An 18,365-nucleotide genomic window follows, 5' to 3' on the forward strand; every position below is an offset into this window, starting at 1 on the left:
TGGGCGCGCTCCGGACCGGCGCCCGAGCCTTCCTCCTTCTCCTCCTCGGCTGCCTCCCGCCCCGGCGTGGCCCGCTCAGGTGAGCGCAAAGCGCGGTGCTCTCCCTCCTCCGGGACCCCCTTCAACCCCTCCCCCCTCGCTCTGGGAGCCTGGTTTCCCCGCCGGGACTTGGATTCTCCCAAACGGGACCAAAACGTCCTCTGCCAGTCCTGCGACCGGACCCCCACCCGCGATCCAGACGTCCCCGAGCAACCCGGACCCTTCTTGTGGAACCCCCTCCTCCCCCATATTCATCCTTACCCCCATCCCCGGCAGCAGGACCTTCTCCGGGACCCCGCACCCCCAGGTACTTTGCCTGCGCGGTGCCGCCCGCCCCCTGCAGCCCCCAACCCGGGGCACAGCCCTCACCGAGGAGCCTTAGGGACCACCAGGCGATGGCCCACGCAGCTCTTTCTCCATCACAGCAACGCCCCTGAGGTGCCCAGACCTTCTTCCAGATCAGGGATTATTATTATTGTTATTATTATTATTATTATTTTTGATGGGGGGGAGGGGTGCTCAGGACAGTCCCAGGTCCCATGGAACGTTTTAGGTGGAGGACCTGAAGCCCCCGAGTCCCTTCGTCCCTCTCTACCATCCCCAGATGCCACTGGGACAAGGTAGGATGCAGGGGACAGGTGGGGGGGCTGCAGTGCCCCTGGGGCTCCCTGTCCTGATGTATCTGAGGCAGCGTGGGAAGGATGCAGCCTTTGTGGTGAGGAGGGGGAAAATTGCATCCAAATGTCATCATTTCACCAGCGGAAATCGCTTCCACTGGGATGGTGCTCTCAGGCAGATAGGAGTGTTTTCCAGCCCTACTGTTCCCTGAATGCATGGGGTGCTGTGCTGAGCACCAGGGCCCTCGGGGAGGCTGTGCCCCATGAGCTGTGCCCAGGGACATGCAGCTCAGCTTGCAGCAGAGCCTTTGCCCCCAGCTCTGCTACTCAGAGGAGCTGAGATTCTTCCACGGAGGACTCCCACTCCTCTGAGCAGAGGTAGGAGCACAGTGTTCAGCCTGCCCACAGCTCCAGGAGAGCCCCAGCTCCATCCCCAGCACCCTCCCTTGCTTGTGGCAATGGGGTCTGCAGCCTCAAACGGGAGCAGGACGCACCAGCAGCATGCTCAAAGCTCCCTTTGTGTCCAGAGATCTCCAGCTCGTTCCTCTCCATCACAGCCGCATGCCTGGCAATGTGGTGAGCGAATGTCTCTCGCATTGTTCCTTGAAATGATCATTATAAACTGACAGAAGGAGAGGAACTGGCAGGCGGAGATGCGTTCACGAAAATATTCCCTCCAAGGTCAGTTTAAATAAGTCTCCATCATCACCAGGAGTGCTGCGTGGGAGAGCTCATGTCAGCTCCTCGCCGTGGCTGTGCTGATCCTCTCTGGCTGTGTCACTCCGCGGTGCCACCATCCCCTTTGTGCTCCTGGTCACCTCCTCACTGCCCAGGGGCAGCCAGCGCTCGGGAGGTGCTGTATCCACACAGCCCCCACAGGTCCAGGCAGGGGCTGGTGATTTACCCACAGGGACAGCCCAGTGTCCACAGCTTGGGGCCATCACCACTGTGTTCTGTCCTCGCTGTGGGACACCTGACCCCAAGCACTTCCCAGCCTTGGGTATGAGGCGTGCTGGGGGCTGGTGCACATCCTCCCCTGGGCTGCAGGGCTGTGCCTGGAGCTTTATGGTGCTGGCAGCCAGCTGAGCCCCCCCCCCCCTCTGTCTGCAGGCTGGTCTCAGGGAGGGAGGAGATCAAATCCCACTCCCGCAGCGCACCCCAGCCCATGTCACCCTCTGATTTCCTGGACAAGCTCATGGGACGAACGTCAGGGTACGATGCCCGGATCCGACCCAACTTCAAAGGTAAGGGGAGGGTGTGAAGCTACTGGGGCTGGCAGTGCCCCACACATAGGGCTGCCCAAACCCAGGGGACGGATGTAGGGAAAGGACCCTGACCCACATTCCTCTCTCCTCAGTTGTACCCGTGCTGTCTGTGCCTGCTTTCCCACGGCAGTTTGGGAGGGGTGGGGGGTTCCCCTCCATGCACCATGGGGTGACCATAGTGGGCACAGGGCTGCTCAGCACACATAGGGTGCAGGGTCTGTGCCCACACCAACATGGTGCTGGTCAGCAGTGAGAGCTGCACACTGCCTGCTTGTTTTCCAGGTCCACCCGTCAACGTGACGTGCAACATCTTCATCAACAGCTTCGGCTCCGTCACCGAGACGACCATGGTGAGGGTTTGGCAGTAGGCTCCTCTGCAGGGGATGCTGCCTGGGGTGTGTGTGTGTGTGTGTGTGTGTGTGTGTGTCAGTGCCAGGGCTGTGTCGGTGCTCAGGGCTCCCACAGATCCCCCTGGAGCCGGAGCGCTGTGACAGGCTGCTGCCCCCAACATCCTCAAATGCACGAGGATCTGCACTGGGGAAGCCCTATAAAGCCTATTTGTGCTGCTGCAAAGCCTTCAGACCATCAACCTCCTCCTTCCCCCAGCCCTGTGGGGCTCCCACTGACGAGTGCCCTCTGCCCAGGATTACCGTGTGAACGTCTTCCTGCGGCAGCAGTGGAACGACCCCCGGCTGGCTTACCGCGAGTACCCCGACGACTCGCTCGACCTCGACCCCTCCATGCTTGACTCCATCTGGAAGCCAGATTTGTTCTTTGCCAATGAGAAAGGGGCCAACTTCCACGAGGTCACCACCGACAACAAACTGCTGCGCATCTTCAAGAACGGCAACGTGCTTTACAGCATCAGGTGCTGAGCCTTTCTCCTTTGGCGCAGGGCTTGTCTCTTGGTCCCGTTGGGCATCTTTCAGCCAGTCTCTCTTTTGTCTGCCTCCTGCAGGCTGACGCTGATCCTTTCCTGCCCCATGGATCTCAAGAACTTCCCCATGGACATCCAGACGTGCACGATGCAGCTGGAGAGCTGTGAGTGCCTGGGGACGTTCGAGCCTTGCTTCATCCCGTGGCATCCCATCACATGCCGTCCCATCCCAAAAGCTAGCATCTCTGTGTTTCTGGGGGAGCTAAGCAGGAAAGGGGAGGTCATTTGGGGTGGGGATGAATGGGCTCATATCCCTACTGACCCGTGGCTCCATCTGTCACCTTTCCAGTTGGCTACACCATGAACGACCTCATCTTTGAGTGGCTGGAGGAGCAGGAGGCTGTGCAGGTGGCAGAGGGCCTGACGCTGCCGCAGTTCATCCTCAGGGATGAGAAGGACCTGGGCTACTGCACCAAGTACTACAACACAGGTGAGATCCCCAGAAACCCCTGACTGCCCCTCGGCGTGGCACAGACCCCCTCACCCACACAAGGCTGGATTTTTCTTGCAGGCAAGTTCACCTGCATTGAGGTGAAGTTCCACTTGGAGAGGCAGATGGGCTATTACCTGATCCAGATGTACATCCCCAGCCTGCTCATCGTCATCCTCTCCTGGGTGTCCTTCTGGATCAACATGGATGCAGCACCAGCGCGGGTGGGCTTGGGCATCACCACTGTGCTCACCATGACTACTCAGAGCGCCGGCTCCCGTGCCTCTCTGCCCAAGGTCAGTGCTGTGGGCACAATGCTGGCCCTGGGGGGCTAGAAAAGACCTCTAGGATCCCCAAGCGCCCCCCACCATGCCCACTGACCATGTCCCTCAGTGCTGCATCTCCACAGTTTTGAATGCCTCCAGGGATGGTGACCCCACCACCTCCCCGGGCAGCCTAGATCACCATTCTTTCAGAGTCCACACATTTCCTAACATCCAGTATTTCCCAATATCCATGGACCAACAACAGAGATGGCACAATTACAGGGTATTATCCTGTTGTTTTTTTTTCCAGTGGAACCACGACTCAAAGCCATCTGGCACCAGGGATTCTCCTCGGGAGAACTTGGCTTCCTGGAGCTTTGAACTGCGCAGCTCTGGGGAGAACCTCTGAGAGCTGTGACTGTGGGGAGGGGCGCAGCCCCACAGCTCTGATCCCTCTCCCCTCGCAGGTCTCCTACGTGAAGGCCATTGACATCTGGATGGCCGTCTGTCTGCTCTTTGTCTTTGCTGCTCTGCTGGAATACGCCGCCGTCAACTTCGTCTCTCGGCAGCACAAGGAGTTCATGCGCCTGCGGCGGCGGCAGCGCAGGCAGAGGATGGTGAGTGCCTGCGGCTGCTGCTGTCACCACGTGTCCCTAAGATGATAGGGGGAGCCCCGGGGCTGCAGGGCTGTCTCCTATGGCACCTTGGGGAGCTGTGGACATTGCAGTTCTTCTGCCTGCCGGGCAGCACAGGGAGCCCAGAGCATCTCCCTGCCCTGCGGGATGCCCAGAGCTGAGCCGCGCGGTCACAGAACCATAGAATAGCCTGAATTGGATGGGACCCATAAGGATCACTGAGTCCAACTCCTGTCCCCTGGAGCAGGCTGACATTGCCCGTCCCAATGTGGGGGGACAGCCTGGCACTGGCTGCAGGGAGGCACTGTGCTCTGGACAGGGAGTAGATGTGGTGCACGGCCCCAGATGGGTGCCATTCTCCTCCTGCCCTGGGAGACGCTCCGCTCTAAAAAGGCAGGAGAAGAAACAAGGGTTTCTTTTCCTTTCCCATGTGATGCTCAGGGAAAGCAGCTGGTGCCTGCCCTGCCATATGGTGACACTGTTAGATGCAGACCTCCATGCGAAAGCCCTGTGGATGTGTCCCCCAGGCTCCCAGTGCCCCCTGGCTCAGAGGCTGTGCTGCCGGAGGGGCTGCTCTCCCCCCACGGCTGCTCTCTGCCCACAGCAGGGGCAGAGCCGTCGGTCACGTGCTGTCCTGTTTCTGTTTGGTGCCAAAAGGGCCTGAGCAGCGGGACGGCCAGCCTGGAGTCCCTGGGGCAGTCGAGCAGCCTGCACAGCGGCGAGCACACCTACGCGACGCTCTCGCAGCTCTCCAGCTCCAGGGTAAAGCACACCCCTCCGGCAGTGCACCCCTGCACCCCCCTTTTCCCCAAAAGGAGCACCCAGGAGCCCTTCCCACAAGTGAGGGTGCAGGAAGGAGCAGGGCAGGGATGTGCACGGGGCACGAGGCCGTGGGGACCAGAGGTATAATTCACTGGCTCCTTGGAGACACCCTGCTCTGTGCCTCGGTTTCCCCTGCTGTAGAATGGGGCCAAAGGCCGCCCCCTTTGCAGTGGAGTGAACCATGCTGGGGTGATGAGCTCCTCAGCTCCCTGACAGCACCTGGAGCAGGGTGGGGGCTCTGCCTACCCAGATCAGCCAGCGCAGTGATCTCCTCTCCCTGCAGTGGCTCAGCATGCACGGGCACTTGGCAGCTGGAGACGTGGGGAGGAGACATGGCAGGGAGTGGTGGCACAGGGCAGGCTGCCCAGTTTGGGCGGAGATGCTGGGGGACGAGGACATCCCAACTGTGCATTTCTGGGGCTGCTGCAGCTCTCTCTGAGCCCCCATCCTGCTGTGCCCTCAGTGAGCACTCTGCAGCAGGGCAGAGCAGCTCAGCGGCACACGAGAGCGCATTTCAGCAATTTCAGCCTCTGCTGCTTCTCCCCGCTGGGAAATCTTGCTTATCCGGCAGAGTGCTGAGTTAAATAAAGATCCCCAGCTCTCTGCATGAGAGCCCCCGGCTGCTGGGTGCCCATGCAGGGCAGGATGCAGCTCTTTGCCTGTGTACCTCAGTGGGCAGCACTGCTTGGAGAAGGCATGGAGACCCGAAACCCACACTGCTTGTGGGCATGGAATGAAGGGGATGTCCTCAGCTCCAAGTGGGGACACCATGGACACACATAGAGTGTAAATGAGCTGGGCCAATGTGACTCCCTAATGAAACAGCTCACTAATGAAGCACAGCTGTTGGTGGGGAGGAGCGCAGGCACTGCCGACTTGTGGGGAGGCAGCAGCCCTGGCATTTGAGAGGACTGGGGGTCCCTGATGGCAGCGAGGCTCCTGCATCCCTGCACGGTTCTGCCCCAGCAAACTGTTCACCAGCACACCTCCACCCTTCAGCAAGCAGCTGCTGCAGCAGTGCCTGCACCCCCAGCACCCCAGTGCTTGCAGCACCCTTCTGTGCCCCATATGTACCCCTATGTGCTCTGCACTCTTGTGTGCCATACACCTCTGTATGCCGCGCACCCCCATCCGATCTGCATCCTCCCATGCACCCCTCACCCCCATGGGCCCACTTGCCCCACACCAGGCACCCAAGTGGATGCTGAGGATTCTGAGGCTGCCCACAGATTCACTGGGGGCAGTTTAGAGCACGATGTGTTGGCAGGCAGGTGCTCAATGGACACCCTCGTACCTCAGACTGTGCTCCTCCGGGCTTCTGCCTGCATGCCTCAGATGTGCAGGAAAAGCACCAAACCTTGCACTGGCACCCACCCAAGCAGACAGCCACGGCTGGCACACACACGGAGCATGCAGCACAGCCCTGTGCCCTGCAGGGTGCCCGGCTGACAGCACTTTCCCTCTCTAGGAGGAAGAGCTCATCCGTGAGAGCCGCTTCTACTTCCGAGGCTACGGGCTGGGCCACTGCCTGCAGGCAAAGGATGGGGCTGGGGAGGGTCCTGGAATCTACAGCCCCCCCCCAGCCAGTGCACTGCTGCGGGAAGGGGAGACCCTGCGCAGGCGTTACGTCGACCGTGCCAAGCGCATCGACACCATCTCCCGAGCCGTCTTCCCCTTCACCTTCCTGGTCTTCAATATCTTCTATTGGGTTGTCTACAAAGTGCTGCGCTCAGAGGACATCCACCCGGTGCCCTGAGGCCCCCAAAAGGCCCAAGGACCTCTTGGCTGGATGCTGCCATGTGCCTGGAGGCTGTGAGCGGGTGTCAGACTGCTGTGTCACCGAGCCACAGACAGCAGTGAGCTGGGCGAGGGGCTGTGCTCCTCTCCCCCTGCACAGCCCACAGCTCTGTGGTGGGAGATGGTGGGCAGCCCCAGCCTTGCTGACCCCATCCCCTGACTTCTCCCTCAGCCCCAGGCTGTCCCTGGGTGGGCTCACGCCATCTGCTCTTCCACCAGAGAGGAGAGCATCCGAACCCTCGATTTAAAAACTCAGCAAGGCTTCCAGACCTCCAGACCTGGATATCCTCCATGCTTAGCAGGAAATAAAAGCAGTAGGTGATGCTGACGTAGGTCCTACAGAGAGAAATGTGTTGATGCTCTCCTTTCCCCCACTCACAGCAAGCCCCAGGTGGGGCACATATCTTTGACGGGGTACTTTGCTGCAGCCCCACAAGTTCTGTGGGCAGGATGGAGATGGGATTTGCCCCTTTTCTCAGCAGCCTTGGGAACACCATGGCACAGCAAAGTGCCAGGCACCATGGCAAGGGACACAAAGGGCAGCGCAGTCCGGGCAGATATCCCACCCTCAGCCCCAGCTTCCCTCCCTGTTCCTCAAGCAGGAATTGCCCTCTCCCTCTCTTCAGTAACCAGGAGCCCCCAGCACCCACTTTCTCAGCTCCTGCTGAGCCACACGCATTCATTTCACAGATGAGGCAAGCATCCCCATGATCCCCAAGAGAAAAAGCATCCAGAGGAGACACCAGGGCTCCACCAGGATGGGTGAAGATGGTTCCATCCCATTGCCACTGCCACTGTACTGTCCCAGGAACAGCCTTGAGAGATTAGTTTTTTTGGGGAAGCCCATTTGGACACACAGGTCTCCACTGCCCACCCACAGACCCAAACAGAGAGGTGCTGGCACCTGCAAGCACACGGTGGCCGACCAAACCTCCAGCAAAGGTGGGATTTTAAAAAGCATTGATTTCCTACACAAATAAAGTCTGTCTGGGATTTTCAGCGGCGTGTTGGGGGTTTCTCTCTGCCCAGAACCCCGTGTCTGCAGGAAGGATGTGGGTGCACCAGCCTTGCGGTAATGGGAGCCCCGAGATTATGCCCAGACCTTGTTGTCTCCATTTATCCGACAGGGTTTTGCCTTGGGGACAGGACCCAAGGAAGGACAGACGTGGAGCTGGGTGGGGCTCCAGCCCCACGGTGGAGCTTGGACACCTACACACACTGAATGTCCCATCCTTCCCTTGGCTTGCTGGGCAGGCGCCAGCCTCAGAGAGCTGCCAGCTGTCCTGGGCGCTTACGCCAACCCTGCGGTGCCACCCTGGGCCAGCGCTCCCATCCCCAGCTGGCGTGGAGGCAGGCAGAGCTCACAGCTGACGGCCAGTCTCGTAAGCAAACATCAATCTCCCTCTGTGCTCCCAGCCAAGTTTCACAGATCGGCTCTGTTGGGTGCCCTGTACCTCGCAGCTCCATCACACTGTCGAGCCCCAGCGAGGTTTTTGTGAGAGAGAGGGGAGAAAGCAAAGCGGAGACCTGCAGCTCAGTGCTTGGCTTGTTCTTTTGATGGGAGAAACAAAACCCTGCGGCGCTCCTGTGTTCCTGCCCTCGCTGCTCTCCTTTACTCAGCAGCAGGTCTGGGTACCTGGGGGCTTCAAAGGGGAGAACAGCGGGGGGGCAGCCCCAAAGCACCTTGATTGTAGGAACAGGCACTTCCCAAAAAGAAAGGAAAAAGGAAGAATTTTAGAAAGTGAACTGTGAAAAACCAACATAAGACAACCTGCAGTAATTGCATGCTCTAGCTGCAGCCAAGCAGAGAGAGTCCTCACTCAGGCACCGTGGTGGGAGACTCTTAGGGGAGCACTGCTGCCCCACAGCCCTACAAGCATATCTGGGCACCTTTTAGGGGCCAGCAGCAGCAGCACCCAGCCCCTACCAGAGCTCCCAGCAGCCACACTGGAGCTGGAAGCCCCTCCAGTCCGTGGTCCCGGCGAGTTTCCATGCCCAGGCTGGGGGTGCAGCATGGGTAGCAGCCACCCTCTGGCAAAGCCCACGGATTTCAGATGGAGCCAATTTTCCTTCTCCTGTGTGATGCTGCACTTTCAGGACATGTCCCAGTTGCTGTGGGAAGCAGCAGTGGGCACACGACCAGCAGCGGCGGCGGAGTTAATTGCCGGTGTAAATGGAAGCTAATGGAGTTACGTTGGGGTAATGTGACTCCTGGAAAGTAAAATCAGAATAATCAGCACTGGCGGCTCTCTGAGCGCCTGCCAGCACAGCACTTACAGCCCAGCAGCTGCAGATGCATGCAACTTGCCTCCTGCTGCTGCGCACCCATGGGTGCTAGGGGGTAAAGGCCCTGCTCTGTGCTTTTATTCAGAGAATCACAGAACAGCCTGGGTTAGAATGGACCTCAAGGATCATGAATCTCCAACCTCCTGCCACAGGCAGGGCCACCAACCTCTGTATCTGACAGTAGACCAGGCTGCCCCAGGCCCCATTCATCCTGGCTTTTAACTCCACCAGGGACAGGGATCCACAACCTCTCTGAGCAGCTGTTCCAGCACTTCACCATTCTCATAGTAAAGAATTTAATGATCCTCAACCCTCAGGGATGGGGCTGGGGAACAGCAACACCTGCGCAGCAGAGCTGCAAGGATGGTCCCCAAATAGAAGGGACGAGCAAGGGAGTGCTGGGGTTTGGCAGCAAGCAAGGGTCAGATCTGTAGTGCCCCGCAGCCCCGGGAATATGGAAAGCAGCCCAGCTCCGGACTGTGGCTTGGCATAAGAAAAACAAAGCCATGAAGTTCTGTGGTGTGTTTTGTCCCACTCAGAGAAGCCGTGCCCTGCAGCCCCCCAGGGCAGGGGGAGGACCCCGCACCCAAACAAAGTGCCGTTATCTGACCGCGGTCTCTGAAGGTCTTTTGTTCCCTGGGCGCACCAGAGCGGAGATCGGAGGACACCTAGCGAGGAGGCCGCTCCGGGGGCTGCGTGACAACAGAGCTTGCAGAGATCGTCACCTCACAGCCCGCCGGGCCGGCCCTGCTGGGGTTCGTCTCTCAGGGCACGGAGCTCCGGCTGGCTGCGAGCAGGATGAGGGCCTCACCGCAACACCGCGATCTGTGCAAGGACAGGGCCCGGCTCTGCCAGGCCCCGTCCCCCCACCACACACCCGCAGCTCGGAGCTGGCCCCGAGCCCAGTACACGGAGCCCTGAGCTCTGCGCCCTGCGCGCGGTGCTGTGGGGCACTCTGTGGGTGCCGGTGGGCTGCAAGCATTGGGATGGAAAGCAGCGCGTGGGGACGGCGCGGCCGGACTGCACCTACACGGCACGGGGCCGGAACGGCGCCTCCCCACGGCGGCGGAGGAGCAGGCCGCGACTCCGCGGCTGAATCACATGCGCAGGGGCACGTGATCGCCCCGCCACGTGATCGACCTCCCGTCTCACGTGACTCTGAGGCCGGCGGGTGTCATGGCGGCGGCGGTGCGCTGGGCCTTGGTGGCCGCTGTGGCGGCGGCGGCGGTTGTGGCGTTGGATAACGGCGTGGCGCGGACGCCGCCCATGGGCTGGCTGCACTGGGAGCGCTTCCTCTGCGGCACCGACTGCGCTGCTGAGCCGGACAGCTGCGTCAGGTACCGGGATGGGATGGGGTAGGGGGAGCCGGGGTCCCGGTGCTGGGAGCGGGGCGTTGCGTTGCGGGGCTGCGGCCCGAGCTGCAGCGTCCCCCCCCCCGCGTTGCTCCCCGGCCCCAGCGAGCGGCTGTTCACCGAGATGGCCGACGTGATGGTCGCGGATGGCTGGAAGGAAGCGGGCTACGAGTTTGTCTGCATCGACGACTGCTGGATGGCGCCAACGCGGGATGAACGAGGCCGGCTGCGGGCGGATCCCCGGCGCTTCCCCGGCGGTATCCGCGCACTGGCGGACTACGTGAGTGCGGGGAGCGGGGAGGGAGAGGCTGTGCGGGAACTTCGTGACTCAACGGCTTCTCCTCTGCCCGCTGAGCTCAGGTCCATTCCAAAGGGTTGAAGCTGGGGATCTACAGTGATGTGGGGAACAGGACGTGTGCCGGCTTCCCCGGCAGCTATGGGTACTATGAGTTGGACGCACAGACCTTTGCCTCCTGGGGTGTGGACTTGCTGAAGTTTGATGGCTGTAACGCCGACTCACTGGGGCTGCTGGCAGAAGGTATGCGAGCAGGTGGGACACAGCTGGGGCTGTTCTGCGGGTGTCAGCAATCCCCAGCCAAGGGGGTGGGCTCTAGAGAGATGCTTTTCCCTGACTGTACACATTTTGAGGGATTTGCTTACATGCAGTGTTCCCAAGTGCAAGGCTGCTCTCTCTCTAGGGCAGTGCATATTGCTGGCCCAAGTGGTTTTTGGCTGTTCTGACTCCCGGAGCTTTCAGGCGTGGCTTGAGAAAGCAGCTTTCTCCCACCAGAGACTGTGTCGTGCTGAGCACAGAAGTACTGTCTGCGTTCTCTGGGAGCTGTCTGCAGACTGCCATATCAGCTCTTAGCACCACAAAGGCTTTGCACTTCTGGAGTGCTTTCATTGCAGAGCAAAAGCATTTTGCATGCTTGACACTGAATCCCTTTGCTGAAGCTGTGCCACAATGGATCAGCTCTGAGCTAGAATAGCTTGTATCTGCAGTAGGAAGGGCAGTTATCAGGGCTGTTAGCAGGAAAAAAATAGAAGGGAATTCTGGCACAACAAACCTATTGGGATTTTCACTTCTAAATGCGCCCTTATGAATGCTGTTTCCAAAGTAGTTATGCACAGGCTGGTGGGTCAGCAGTAGAGAGCTCAGTGCTGTGCTCAGAGCTCCTGGCTGCAGACCCCCTCCAAGCACTGCACACCCCAGTGCCCCAGGTGCAGATTTGCAGGAAGAACAATGTGGCTCTGAAGTTGGTTTTCTGTTGGCTGGGCTCTCCCTGCTGGCGCGGTGTTTGGCAGCAGGAATCCTGCACTCTCTCCTGGCTGTTTGGCAGAGAGAACCTGTCCAAGTGACAGTCAGCTCCACTCCAGTTGGTCCAATGTGTGCTGGCTGTTGGGGCCTGGAGCACAGCTCAGCACCGCAGGCGACAGCTGAGCTGGAAGCTGGCTGGATCAGATGGATAAGCCAGGTGCAACCCAGTGGTACTGAAGCAGTTCCAGGAGAGAGAGCAAAAGCTCCCTTCCCTCTCTGCTGATTGGAAGGGACTTAACAGGGCTGTGTGAGGACAAGGACAGGACAAAGCTAGTGCCTTTTTTATTCCTGCTCAGTCCATATGGCACAAATGCATCATAAGGACGTGTTCCCACAATGTTAACCACTGGTGCTGTACCCAGTTGCTCGGTAAGATAGCAACTTGTATTTAGGCTGCTCAGAGAGGTGGTGGGTGCTCTGTCCTTGGAGACATTTGAGGTCAGGCTGGGCGGGGCTCTGAACACCTGATGGAGCTGTGGGTGTCTCTGCTCAGTTGCAGGGAGTTGGTCTCAGTGACCTCTAAGGGTTCCTTCCCATTCAAAAGATTCTATGATTCTAGAGGGAAAATACACCGCACAGCAAAGCTGCAGCCTGTTCCTAGGGTTGCATCCATGTCCTCTATCCCAGCTGAAAGCAGGGTAGTGGGTGATGTAGAGGTCAGCAGTCTCAGACTATTTGCCTGGGACAAATAGCAAAGCCATGTAGCAGCTCACCTCTCCTTGGAGGCAGGAGACTGGCTGCCACTACGAGCTCCTCTCTCCTCCCTTTATTATTTGAGTCATGAGAGTATGTTCAGCCTTGATTTTTAAGAGTCAAGCTGAAATCTGAACCTGTGGCACTGGTTTAGTTCCTTTCCTTGAGCAAGGAGATGGGGTAACCTCTCTTCTTTTAGGTTACAGGAACATGTCTCTGGCCCTCAACAAGACCGGCAGACCCATCGTGTACTCCTGTGAATGGCCTTTCTACCTGAGGCCCATGCAGCAGGTAGGGAGCATTTCTCAGGGCTCACAGTGGGAAGAACAGAAAGGCATTAGCACTTCATAGCAGCCTCCCAAGGAATTTGCTGCTCTCCGGTCTGACGGAGAACAAGACTGCGAGGCGGAGGAAAACCACTTTTCCTCTACAGCCTTGAGGTGCACCTGAGGCAAGTTGCTTCTCTGCTGAAAAGAGTGTAGCAGGATTCTGCAGCACAAGCTGCTGGAAGCACAGCCCAGCTGGAGCTTGCTCAAGACCAGCAGCATCCATCTGCTTTCCCTCTTCAGGGAGCTGAGCATCAAGATGTTGGAGATGCAGATGCAGCTAGCAGGCAGCTTGCTGCTGTTCCTCCTGGATGCTCTGCTCAGCCTAACAGCCACCTCGAGGGACAGGAATGAGAGTTTTAGGGCAGCCTATATAACAGGAATGCTCTGTGCTGTTTACATGTGGGTTTTTTGCTGGACAGGGTCTGTGAGTGCCGTGTTGCTCTCCACCCACAGCTGCCTTCCCCCGTGCACCAGGACAGGATGTGGTCATTCCCTCCCAGAGAGATAGATGCATTAGTCACCAAAGGGAGTAAACCCGAGAAACAGCAGTGATTACTGAAATAGTAATTACTGTCACAGTAATAGGATGACACAGTTTAATCCCACTGGTCCCATCCCACCTTTGGTAAAACAGCACGTGTAGAGATTTTCTAACAGAGCTAGGTGGCTGCAACTGTTCTCCCAAGGGAAACAATTGGGATGGTGCTGTCTGGAATGTGGCAGACTGGAGCTGGTGGGTACAAGGCATCCTAGGGAGCCAGCATCGTTCAGATGGAATACTATCCACTGTCAGCTAAGTTCTCTCCCACAATATCCCTGATGCCTCGTGTACAGTCTCCATCTTGTACAGTCAGGCTCTCTGGCTAACCACACTCATTGTTTTGGCAGCCCAATTACACGGAGATCAAACAGTATTGCAATCACTGGAGGAATTTTTATGATGTCTATGATTCTTGGAACAGCATCAAGAGCATCGTGGAGTGGACAGCACTTCATCAGGACAGCATTGTGAAGATAGCTGGGCCAGGGGGCTGGAATGACCCTGACATGGCAAGTAGAGCAACACCCTTCCAGCAGCAGGAGAAAATTGTTTCCTTAGCTGTAGCCTGAGATGGGTGGGGAGGGAGAGACTGGGAGGAGAAACACTGGGGGAAAGGATCTGATGGAGTCCTAGGATTAAGCACTTGATGAGAGGGATCCCTAAATGGAAAAGATCAGCAGAACAGCACTCTGAGCACACAGCAGTTGGGTGCAGAAGGAGAAGCACTGCATAGGCTGTACTGCAGCCTATACAACCAGTGCCAGTCCCTAACAAACACAGATATGAATCGGAGAAAGTCTCTGATGTGCAACTCCTATCAGAGGGGGGAAAAAAACCTTGGGTGCCGTGCCAAGCTGGGTACTAGCAAGGAATGAATAGCTGCATCTAGGAGCAGGCTCTTGAATGCTGCTTTGCCAGGTAAGGATCCTTCTTTACTTCCACCACTGGTTCATGCTGAATTGCCATGCTAATCTGCAGCCAGCTGGTGTTGTTCCTAGAGCTCAGCCCATCCAACCAGTCCCCAACCAGGGCACCGCCCTTAGCATCCTGCTGCTTCCCAGCACTTCCCTGCTGGCCCAGTTTCTCCTTGGCAAGCAGCGTTAGGAAGCGTTTTTCTTTTCCTGTCCCAGTTGGTGATTGGGAACTTTGGGCTGAGCTGGGACCAGGCAGTGACTCAGATGGCGATGTGGGCGATCATGGCCGCGCCGCTCTTCATGTCCAACGACCTGCGGCACATGAAACCGGAGGCCAAGGGGCTGCTCCAGAACAAGGAGGTGATCGCCATCAACCAGGATCCGCTGGGCAAGCAGGGCTATCGCATCACTAAGGTACAGCAGGACCTGGCTGGGGCTGTGCTCTGGAACACGGGCTGCAGGCTTCCTCAGAAAGACACCCAGTTCTGCCTTCCCTAACGCAAGCCTGTGGCTTATTTTCTTCTTGGCAGGACAAGAACTTCGAGCTGTGGGAACGGCCCCTGTCTGACAGAGCCTACGCTGTGGCAGTCCTAAACCAGCAGGAAATTGGGGGACCCCAGAACTTCACCTTCTCCCTCTCCTTCCTCGGCAATGGGCTGGCCTGCAACCCAGCGTGCTGCATCCAGCAGATCCTGCCAACCAGCAGGGACTGGGGGGTTCACAACTGGGTCTCCTCCCTGAGTGTAGAAGTGAACCCCACAGGCACTGTGCTGCTCAAAGTAGTGCCGCTGTAGGAGGTGGGATTATTTTCTGTAAGCCTCATGCTCTGCACTTCTTGTCCTAGAGCATTCGCTGCTTGAGAGCCTCTGGATGCTGAACCTTCTGCCTACTGTAACAAATGCCCGTGACTTATTACTATGAGGCAGCAGAAAAAGGGGTGCTGCTTCTCTCCTGTTATCCTTTCTCTGGCATCTCGCCCAACTCTCCTTTCCCAAGGGGTCACAAGGCCCCCAGCAGGGCAACAACAACTCATTGCCACCACGACCAAAGATCTGCAAGAGGTGCATGCAGCGTTCTGCGGCTCTTCAGCATTTCCGGCACACAAGGGCAGTGCAGCCCAGCTGCTGTGCTGTGTGCTTTGGCAGGCTGGAGCACTTGAGGACATTTAGTTCACAGCTGTGAAAAGCTGTTCCTGCTGGAAAAAACTCAATGCCGTCCTCAGAATGGGCACCTCCTCCTGAGCTCAGGGACTGGTCTAAATCACAGTGCTTCTTAGCAGCTGATTTCTCTGCAGCCATCTGCTTAAAGCCATCAAGTGTGATGCCTCCGAGCTGAGCTTTGAGGCTTTCAAGTCTCACAAGTCTTCCTCTCATCAATGGCTGCCCCTTTAGATGACAGTTCCCCACACCACCCTTCATGGGGCCCCTAGGGAATCCTTCCTTAGTGAGCTCCCTTCCAGAAATAACTGCTTGCTTTAGCTTAAAGGTCCTTCTGGTGCAGGATACAGACACTTAACCCTTGTTTCCAGGCTACTGCACAATTTGGATGCCTTGATTTGTCCTAATGTTTGTGTTTACAACTCCAACTGAAGCGTTCCTAAGCAGGCCTACCTGTACATTTTAGCATGGTGGCTAAAATTAAATCAAGTTTTGGAAAACAGGTCACTGTTCTTTATAAAAATCATCATGATTACCAGAAGCAACGCTCAGTAAAGTGGATCTGATGCACCTGCACCCTACATCTATTACACACCTCTTGGAGCAAGGAGGGAGATCCCAGCTTACAAGAGGTTTTGAAGAAATGCTGCCTTTGCAAGGATCATCTTCCTGTTGGGTTAGTGTACTTGCAAGCCTCACCCCACCAGCAGCACAGAATACACAAAACCAAGTAACAGATCACTTCCAAATACTTTAATATGGTCCAAAAATGAGTAGGATGCAGCTTAGAACTGTATCACCTGGCCCTATAAGAAGGAAGAGACGAGTGTGAGTTTATTCACCACTGAATCTTGCCCTGTCCCAACCCTGGCAGCACACAGCCTGCTGTCTGTCCCTCCTGCAGCCACTCCAGGCAGGCTGCTGCCATGTTGCTGAAAATCCTCCCCTTGATACAGAGCCTCACTCAGCACTTAGGGAGTGCTCAGCCTGTGCTGCTGGCAGTGCTCTCCCCAAAGCCACAGCTGTGCTCATACCCACCCAGATGATTTTTCCATCATCAGCCAGTCTTGGTACACGCACATACCTTTCTCTTCTTGTCTCCTCCCAGTTCAAAGTGCTTGCATCTCTTAATTGCCAGCATCCTCTTAGACCTGCAGTTGGGCTCCACACACTCCAGCCTCAGCACAATCTTCTTTGTGGTCTTGGCCTGGGAAGTGAGGAGCAGTGCATGAGCGAACCAAGTGTCCAAAAGCAGATCAATTGCTGCTCTCAGAAAAGCTGCTTATCTCTACCCTTAGAAGATTCATCAGCTTGTTCTCAAAGCATAATAAGAGACTAAACACAGCTGACTTGCTCCATTAAACACAAAAAGGTATCTTAAAGACCAGTAAAGAGTGGGTCTGCTCCTTTGCCTACTGGTGTTTTTAAAGAACACTGGCAAAAGGATTTACTGGGGCAGGGTTGGTCTCCTGCAGAGGTCAGTAGCACAGGAGGAAAGTTGCTCCAGCAAATGGCTGTCAGGTTTTGCTTCCCTGCTGTAACAGCACAGATTTCAGCACCCATCCCTTAGCAGAAGGTAGGTGGGAGCACAGAAGGAAAACATGCTATATGACTACAGTTCCAGGCACTCCATAAATTGAGGAGGAAGGCAGACAGCAGCACATGTTACAAAACACACCACTCCTACTGCTGCTTCAACAATTCCTTTCATTAAAAGCATTATGTCCATTAAAACTGTGTTCTCTTAAAGCATCAGGCTCCACACAGAAGCTTGTCTGCAAAAACAAGCTGCATCATTCCACTGTAAGAAAGAGGGGACCTAATGAGGAACGAGGAGCAGCCTGGGATGGAAACCATGTTCCTAGACAGCTCCACCTGCATGGAGCTGCCACAGTATGGTCTGAACACACCACGGTTGAGGAGGCAAAAGCGTCCCTCTTCAGCAGAATGTGTGGAAGGTTTCAAGCCCTCCTTCTGGGAGCAGCACTCACCTTCTTACGGAAGATAGGCTTCGTCTGGCCACCATAGCCACTCTGCTTCCTTGTGTAGCGCCTTTTCCCTGCAGGAAGAAACGGGTACGTTGAGGCAGTAGTTCAGATATGCCACAGGCACAGCTGGCATTCCTACCAACCACCTGCAGACCTCAACCTCCAGCCGCACAACTGATCACATAAAATCCCCGCTCCCACCACAGCCGTGTGCTGAGCCTAAAAGCATCCCCTCGGCACAGACTGCCTTCCCCTGGGCCCTGCCCCCCCGCCCACAGCATCTCCGCCCTCACCTTGGGCATGGAGAGAGTCCTTGCCCTTCTTGTACTGGGTGACTTTATGGGGCTGGTGCTTGCCGCACTTCTTGCAGTAGGTGCGGCGGGTTTTCGGGACGTTCACCTGGAGGATCAGGGAGAAGCCGATCAGTACAGCCAGAAACCGCACAAACGCCAACCCGTCCCGGTGCTGCTGGCTGCTGCCGAGCGCGGCCCGGCCGTCCCGCCGCCCCTCTCCCCCCGCCCAGGACAGGCCCCGCGCCATCGCCCCGCGCTTACGGCCCCGGCCGCCTCCCAGGCCCGGCCCAACCTCCGGCCAAGCAGCCCCCCGCATCGCTCAGCGCCTCGGGAGGGCGGAACGAGCCGCCGCGGAGACGGATGGAAGCGGATAAAGGCGAACCCGCAATCCGCCACCGCTAACGCTCACCATCTTGCCGCTGGTGAGCCGAAGAGAAGGAGCGACCCGGAAGCGGAAGGAGACGCGAGAGGAGCATAGAGAGGAAGGCGAGCTGGGAGCGCAGCGCCCCCTTCTGGCGGGAGGGACGGGGAATGCAGGGGAGGGGGAGGATGGGAGAGAGGAGCTTGGCGGCTGTGGGCCGTGGGCTCTGCTGGGTGGAGTAGGGGATATGGGTGCACAGAGACACGGGGCTGAGTAGGGATACAGAGGGACACGGGGGTGCAGGGACACGGGGTGCAGGAGAAGC

General features: G+C 57.4%; 3 protein-coding genes across 5 annotated transcripts; 2 read left to right on the forward strand and 1 right to left on the reverse strand.

Moving 5' to 3' along the window:
- On the forward strand, window positions 1-7,149 carry LOC122182869 (glycine receptor subunit alpha-4). Of its 3 annotated transcripts, XM_042876504.1 has the most exons (10): window positions 1-79; window positions 1,767-1,900; window positions 2,204-2,271; window positions 2,566-2,789; window positions 2,880-2,962; window positions 3,148-3,288; window positions 3,370-3,584; window positions 4,022-4,171; window positions 4,847-4,951; window positions 6,480-7,149. In XM_042876504.1, the coding sequence occupies exons 2-10, from the start codon at window positions 1,822-1,824 to the stop codon at window positions 6,765-6,767; spliced, it is 1,353 nt and encodes a 450-aa protein (XP_042732438.1). In that variant the 5' UTR covers window positions 1-79; window positions 1,767-1,821; the 3' UTR covers window positions 6,768-7,149. The 3 variants fall into 3 exon arrangements, with proteins under 3 accessions (XP_042732438.1, XP_042732439.1, XP_042732440.1); XM_042876505.1 differs by lacking the exon at window positions 4,847-4,951; XM_042876506.1 differs by lacking the exons at window positions 1-79; window positions 4,847-4,951 and adding an exon at window positions 1,465-1,509.
- Window positions 7,150-10,270: 3,121 nt separating this feature from the next.
- Window positions 10,271-16,790, forward strand: GLA (galactosidase alpha). Its single transcript, XM_042876725.1, has 7 exons — window positions 10,271-10,431; window positions 10,552-10,726; window positions 10,807-10,984; window positions 12,657-12,748; window positions 13,675-13,836; window positions 14,458-14,655; window positions 14,772-16,790. The coding sequence occupies exons 1-7, from the start codon at window positions 10,271-10,273 to the stop codon at window positions 15,033-15,035; spliced, it is 1,230 nt and encodes a 409-aa protein (XP_042732659.1). The 3' UTR covers window positions 15,036-16,790.
- RPL36A (ribosomal protein L36a) lies at window positions 16,137-18,151 on the reverse strand. Its single transcript, XM_042876726.1, has 5 exons — window positions 18,089-18,151; window positions 17,680-17,785; window positions 17,390-17,457; window positions 16,483-16,605; window positions 16,137-16,204 (listed from the first exon to the last, which is right to left on the reverse strand). The coding sequence occupies exons 1-5, from the start codon at window positions 18,089-18,091 to the stop codon at window positions 16,184-16,186; spliced, it is 321 nt and encodes a 106-aa protein (XP_042732660.1). The 5' UTR covers window positions 18,092-18,151; the 3' UTR covers window positions 16,137-16,183.
- Between the last annotated feature and the right edge of the window lie 214 nt (window positions 18,152-18,365).

This window comes from Lagopus leucura, unplaced genomic scaffold (assembly GCF_019238085.1).
Source record: "Lagopus leucura isolate 7727_CA_CO unplaced genomic scaffold, USGS_WTPT01 Super-Scaffold_100016, whole genome shotgun sequence".
Taxonomy (NCBI): domain Eukaryota; kingdom Metazoa; phylum Chordata; class Aves; order Galliformes; family Phasianidae; genus Lagopus; species Lagopus leucura.